The sequence below is a fragment of the Glandiceps talaboti genome, chromosome 22 (assembly GCF_964340395.1).
Source record: "Glandiceps talaboti chromosome 22, keGlaTala1.1, whole genome shotgun sequence".
Classification (NCBI taxonomy): domain Eukaryota; kingdom Metazoa; phylum Hemichordata; class Enteropneusta; family Spengelidae; genus Glandiceps; species Glandiceps talaboti.
In genome coordinates this window covers 6,208,789-6,216,240 of record NC_135570.1, presented here as the reverse complement: position 1 = coordinate 6,216,240, position 7,452 = coordinate 6,208,789, and the positions used below count along the sequence as shown (strand labels likewise).

Below are 7,452 nucleotides of genomic sequence, written 5' to 3'. Positions count from 1 at the left end.
TCGGCAACTGTGGGTGCAAACGTAGTCACGTGATATGTGTAACTATAGCCGATGTCGCCAGTCAACCAAAACGACTGCAATGAACAAAATACACATATAAAGAAAGGTCAGTCGCCATTTTGTTGAAAGTGATACATATATGTACAGCCGCATATATACGGTAAAAGTATGAATGAAAGAGACGTTGTATATAAAACAAAATACACGTGCACACATGTTTAAGATGGTTGGGGGGGGGTGTCACAGGAGTTCTCCTACAGCCTCTAGGTATATTAACGTATCGTTGTCCCAAAATAGGACAATTTGGGGATCGGAGCATAGACACCAAAGCGCTTCCTGGCGAGGGTTTTCAAACGTACACACACTATCACCACATACTTTTTATGTCAATTCAATGTAACCTTATATATACGGATATATATATACTATTGCTTGCAGTTTCCCATATCAAAACCATATCACCAGTTCCTCTTAGGGAACCATTCGTGGTATTTGCTGACTAACAAGCATAGGGGCGTGTAATATTTCATAGATTGTTGTTTTCCAGGTCTACAGACTAAATATAACAACCTTTTGACTATATATTCCTACCTGTAAGGAGAAAAGACTAAATATTTCTACGTAGTATAGCGATTGATACATTTGTAGCAGCAAGATTCGTATGATATTTTCCTAAGAAAACGGCAATCTAAGCAATAATACACGCCCCTGTGCTTACAAGATACTTTAGTCGATTAGGAATGTTTACACCTATAAACACCGTTTTTTCAAATTTGTGAGTCGATAAAACCCAAAATGTACAGTGAGGCAATAAATTGTGACCTTCATGAATGTTATTATAGTAATGTATGGATATAGGTTGCTACCAACAACACTAGATGTTTGAGGGATATGATCTTTTGGGAAAGAACTAGTAGTCATGTGTGGGACAGAGGTTTATGATCATTATATACTTACCTAGATCACAGACAGATGAGTTACATTCACGTTGTAACATATGCGATTAACGAGAACACAACCTTCAATTCAACATTTCTCCTCGGGTCACTGAAGACCATTCTCACAACAAGCCGGAGTATATTTGCATGATTTGGGTGCGTCTTGAGCGTTGCCGTAAAAAGGCTCATTCTTTACGACGATTCCGAAGACATATAATGGAATATATGTGTACAATTCATTGTTTACTTGGGTGTGTCACAAGAACTTCCTATTACATGAGACTGCTGTGTATAGTATATGTTTAGTATATTTATATTCTGGTCATGTGTGTTCTACGTGGTAGGGAGGGAGTCTAATACATGTATATAAACTCTAGACTATAGGGTCACACCTACATGGCTGACCTGAAATTGCCCTAAGAGAAGACTTTATATACACAAAAGCGTATTGTTCTGCGTAAACCGTTTTGAGGTCAAGACATCACGAACTCATTGTTATATCTTCAGCCACTCTCTTTCAAGACATAGCACGTACATAAATCAATTCACAGCTATTTGTTGGTTTTACGTCAAGGTGTCTTCAAAAAGTTTGGTCGATGTAGTAGTCTGTGTTTACCATGTTTACGTAGCTCTGGATGTATTATTGTATATGCTATACGAGGTTCGACGAAGACGTATCGAACCTCGTAAGAGTCGTAGCATATACATCCAGAGCTAGTGTTTACGGTGCTAACTGTGACTCCCGGGTAGCCCTGGAAATATGCGCCCGCGCTCCATGGCCCCTCCAAGGACTCCGACACGTCTCCGGAGTTGTTGAAGGACTGCATATTTCCAGAGCTATGAACGGAGTTGGTAACAGCATAGAACTGTTCTACTTCCATGGTAACAGTTAGCTTGTAGCTGACGCGTGGGTCAACAGGGCGATCGATTAGAGAGAGATTCATCATCTGTTGGTGCTGATTTTGATTTTGGTTTATAGCCCGTGATTCTATTGACGCCTTTCCAAAGTTCTTGTGTGTCAGTGGCAGAAATATCGTTTTCTAATTTATCGCGATATCGTCGCGTTGCGTGTTTGATTGCCTTCAGTACGTCATATTTTGCTTTCTATTTTTATACCTCCATGAACCGAACTATCGCCAGATCTAAAAGCAGTCTCTTTTGCACGGAGCTAATACCAATAGACCTGTCAAACCAGGGTTTATCATTAGGATAAGTTTTCACCAGCTTCCTCGGAACGCACAGCTCCTCATACAAAATTTGATATACAAGTAGCCCATATAGTGACCTCCGTCCACTCACAAGGTAAGCAGCCCTGGCGAAGTTGTTGTATGTAGAGCGCCCTCTACGAGCAATGTTAGGTTTGGGTGCAGTAGACGTTTATAGCTCCCATTTCTGTATTGTAAGCAAGGAAATATGCCATCAAAACATAGAATTAAGCCTTGACTAAAACGTCTTCTTATACACAAACCCAATGCAGCAACCATGGTAATTAAAATGTCAGAAATTTGTAGTCGTGACGATATCTAGGTTTTCTGTATTTATAACAATTGCAACCGCATGTCTCAATATTGAAAGCTACTGAAAAGAGAGAGAGAGTGACAGAGAGAGAGAGAGAGACAGACAGACAGACAGACAGACAGACAGACAGACAGACAGACAGACAGACATAGACACAGACAGAGAGACACAGAGATATAAATATTATATATATATATATATATATATATATATATATATATATATATATATCAGGCCAACGAAAATAAAAAAGCTGCTCAACTGGCAACCTAGGCCATCAGATTGGGTAGGTAGGTATATTTTTAAAAAATACTCTAGTCGTTGTAATTAAGCCCCTGTCACGGTGTTGGAGAAATCTTTATTAGGGAATGGTATCTAAAGAGTAAACTATGGCCGTTTAGGGTCACCCCTACCGTAGACAACTTTAAGATGGTTTCTTTCGTATATCTACAAATGTGAAACGATACATGGCAAGCAAGCAATGCGTTCACATAAATAAAACAGAGTGTTTATAGGTGTAAACATTCCTAATCGAATAAAGTATCTTGTAAGTCAGCAATACCACGAATCGGATGGTTACCTGTAGGAGGAACTGGTGATATGGTTTTGATATGGGAAACTGAAAGAATAGTATATATAAGTATATGGTTTTTTTTTCACTTCAGTGTCACATTTTAGTGTTTTCTCTTTCTTTTTCTTTTTTCTTTGTATGGACCACTGGCCTGAAATAAAGGATAATTAGGTTATACTTGCATAAGCTTATTACTAATTTGTATATGTAAGAATTACAGAACTACTATATTTGAGAAAACAAGGAAAAAATAGAACTTAATTTAAAATCATCGAAAATCTTGGTACGGAATAAACAAAAACGGTTGGTAATTTCAATTAACCCCCCCCCCCACCACCACCACCACCACCACCCCTGTAACATTTTGTACTTGTTCCATTTGTTTGCCGCCTTTTTATCACGTGATTTTCCCACCTGTTGTCTCGTCACATTCTTGTCATTATCATAATGCTAAATTTTGGACCCACTTCGTTTTTTATTCGGCCGTGTAGTCACCAAGAGCCGTTTTTCTGCTGCATCCAGTAAGTTTCCTTTTTATCATGGAATAACTTGTTATCAAGACATCTTTTTACATTTCCTTGTAATATATATTTTACCAGTATTTGTAACTTTGAAGTTTCCACAGGATAATACTTTCCATCGCCTCGTCAACTTTTTATTGTTTTGGTTTCTTATGTTTCTTAGTTGTACAGTTTCCACTGCTTTCATTTATTGTGGTTTTTTCTTCTATTTTTATTGTCTGTAGATTTCCCTGCTGGAGATTCTCTGTGTAGGATCGAAACGTCGGCAGTTTTTAATGAATAAAACCCGTTTTGGAACCCAGTTTATGCTTCATCAAGTTCTGGTTTCTATGATCCACTGGCGCCCATGCACTGGAGGTGGACTAATTCTCGTTTTATCAACGAACTCTTAGAACTACATTGTCTAACTATGATCTAAATGGAATTGCTGGAGTCTAAGCTAGGTCGAGACTATAACTAGACTGAGTTGAATTAACTGAGCCCAACTTATGGTTCATTTTTCGATACTTTTTAGGCTAGGACATATATGGTCAAAGTCTAGTAAGATCTGGGCTCGACTTTTGGGAAGGAAATGTTTTCAGATCAACAAAAGTTTACAGTGTGTGATTAACCATAGTCGTTCCATTGATCTTGGATCATTACAGAGAGAGAGAGATTGTAAAATATAGACACTGGGTACCTTAAAGCTTGGTGGTATCAGGGATAAGTCCCTGGTAATATTGGTGGTTTAGAAACTGATAATATTACAAACGGTAAAATCCACAAATTAGCATTGAGCATGGAGGTATAAAAATAGACATGGAGGTATAAAAATATTTTTTATGGCCCATGCATTGAGTAAGCTTACATGTCCCATATTTTTGACGACCATTGACTGTCAAACTATGGTATTTCTCTATATTTTTTTGATAACGTGTACTTGCTTGAAAGTTGCTGTTGACATCGAATCTAGTATTGTCCGAGCCGATCCCATCGCGATCGGCATCGCTTTGAGCTCGCTCAGTGTGGCATGCGATACATGCATGTACGTACATGATCCCCTATATAGATAGCGCCCTCTATCGCTATTTATTATTTTAAAACATATTTTCATGATTATGTTCAGGAGAAAAATTAATATTCATTAAACAGTTTGTTTCTTTTAGGTCATTGTTATCGATACCAGGCTTCGTCAGACTCAACGTCTGACGATTTTACGCCATCACTATATCGCAGATTTAGATGTCATTAGCATAACATTAAATATTCATAAGGGCTGGTATAGCTACGCACAACAACACAACCAACTCTCGACAATCAAGCTAAGCATACACGGCGATCATGATCACACCGGAGAGCTGAAAATGGACGGGTAGTTTGTACAGGAAGGTTGCCGGTTTCCCACGAACTTGAACCATGTCGTACGCAAATCTTACTCTGTCGGAGTGTTTAGCCACGGGATGTGGGGAACCCCAATGCTATGAGAGAAAATGGTACATTTTCTTGAGTTCTAGCTTGGTGACATTTTTCGGAGGACTGTTGATGATATTGTTGTTCCGACTGTTTACCTATGTGTGCCTCCGTAGAGGTAAGGTCGAAGCAGCGCCGCCGAACGTTGGACAAAGTAATGATGGGAAAGGGAGTACCAATGCTATCTTCAAGAATTCAGAAAGTGAAGTAGGATGGATGACATCTATAAAAGATTGGGCCGCGAGCCTTATTTCAGCGCAGACCATCAGTGGGAGAATATTGGTAAGCCCGCAGTCGTCTGTACAGCATGCACTGTACAGCATTCCATATACACATTTCTCACATGCTACACATTACTACTTTGCCGTAAATGCCCCGACAGACCGACAACTTGTCCCACAGTCCCCATCCGTCAATCGTCAATGAAAAAGTCCTGTAACATCTTTCAGGCCTCTCTCAATTTGAGAAAAAAAAAACCATTCTATTTCCAGCAATCAGAATTTTGTTTACTTTATTTTCTGCCATGTTCTACTCATTATGAAGCCATGATAGAAGACAAATATTGGACAGATTCAGTCCACTGTATCATGTGTATCGAGAACTCAGCTCCTGTGAAATTACACACGGAGTGAAATTTTACGTCTGAAATTTTAAATCCAGTTACAAAAATGAAAATTAATGCTCTGTCAGTATGAGTAATGGTTCTGAGAGCGGGTAAAATGACAAATACGAAGAAAACATATGTCGCTTTAACATCCAATATGTTGCAGATTCGTCACAGTTTTTCGAGTGACAGGTTGAGGTGTCATCCCCAACTGATAGCGTCATATTCTAATATTTTACTCCACGATGACTTGCCACACGAAATTGGTCATTTTTGCGACTAAATATGAAAAATTAGTGAATTGTTCCTGGTCCTTATTGCAATGAATGAACGTTTGTAATTCCGAGGTCAAAGGGTCAACGGGTACAAAAAATAACAGTTGATAAACTTTGATAAATGATTATTAAATCTATCGTGCAAGTTTGTGCATTATGATTTGTGTGTGCGTGTATTTTGATGAGCAGTACAGACAATAGTGCTGTGTGGTTAAACTTTTTGATCAAAATTTAGTGAAAATAAACAAATTTGTGACTAATAATCATAAAGTTTGAAAAAATGGCGACGTTTGATATTATAGGTCTGCCGTAGAGTATATAAGAGACAATAATTGCAATAGTTTTAAAAAACAATTCTACCAGACACAGTTTATTTTTACATTTATTTGGTGCATGTTAACTTATGGATGGGTCAGTAATGAATAAATTGCATGTTTTTGTGGAGGTAGCATGGAGTTCATGCTGAGAGCAATACATACTGTCTCTTATAAACACACACACACAAGATAGGTTCTTGTCATGGCACACTGTGTCAGGCCACAATCATTGTACTGTTTGTTGTTCTTCTGCCATTGTGCAACTTCCACAGGATTGCTTTTCAGAACTTACCATAATAATATTGTGTTCAAACACTTTTGTGGATTTTTGAAGCTATTGTGGAAGGACAAATACATACGTGTACTGTATATCACCAGGTATGGATTGGGTTTAAAATTTAACTATTCTCACCATGTGGCTGTAAGTCTTATGTTCCACTGTTCCAAGTACATAACCAGTGTTTTAAATCTACCTGAGTACCCCTGTCAATTTACCAGGGTTCCCCACTAAGATTATGGTTTATGTACTGGAAACTAATACCACTTTTTATCATATTTCCCCTTTCTGTTACCGGATTGGAATTCCCCAACCTTATCGAAACACTCATGTAACCCAAGCTGAGTTGTAAGCTTTTTAGTTTTTAGACATTTTTAGTATGGTGTCCTTGTGATGATTTATTGTATTAGTTTCGGTCTGAATTTGGAATGTTGAAAAAAAAAGATCGAACTGTCTAAAAGAAATACAATGTAGTAATTTTGATGGACCCCACAACCCATGACTTATCGAAGGTCTGCTGAAACTGAATGAAAGTAAAAAAATTAACATTTTTGCCAACGCATTATTATGCATATTTTCCTCTGTAAATATATAAATAGCGATATAATTTGGACTGTTGTAAAAATGATGAAATGGAACTCAGGGTTAAAATGTTTGCAATTATATTTTTATGCTCATCGTTGTTCATGTATGTTTTCTCTCAGTCCACATTTTGAAATTTTGTAAAACTGAAAACAAAGTAAAAGAATATTCAAATAAAATTAAATTTAAAATTCTTATCAATATGATCTATATGTTGACACCTGCCCTCGAAGAGAGAAAGGTATTTTCTTAAAAAATGTAAAAAATGAAAAGATGTGTACTTGAAAGTTAAAAATAATTAAATATTTTATCAAGTTGAGTATTTTTTTATTCCGGCATTCTAGTTTTTTTTTCAAGAAAGAAAAAGAAATTTAAATACGTAAATGAACCGTCTGGCTGT

General features: G+C 37.4%; 1 protein-coding gene across 1 annotated transcript in view; it reads left to right on the top strand.

The window, feature by feature from the left end:
- Positions 1-4,853: 4,853 nt before the first annotated feature.
- Positions 4,854-7,452, top strand: part of LOC144451961 (calcium-activated potassium channel subunit alpha-1-like) — a 144,575-nt gene continuing 141,976 nt past the window's right edge. Inside the window, exon 1 of the mRNA XM_078142889.1 lies at positions 4,854-5,279. Coding sequence (XP_077999015.1) covers positions 4,944-5,279 — 336 coding nt within the window. The 5' untranslated portion in view covers positions 4,854-4,943. The remainder of the gene's footprint in view (positions 5,280-7,452) is intronic.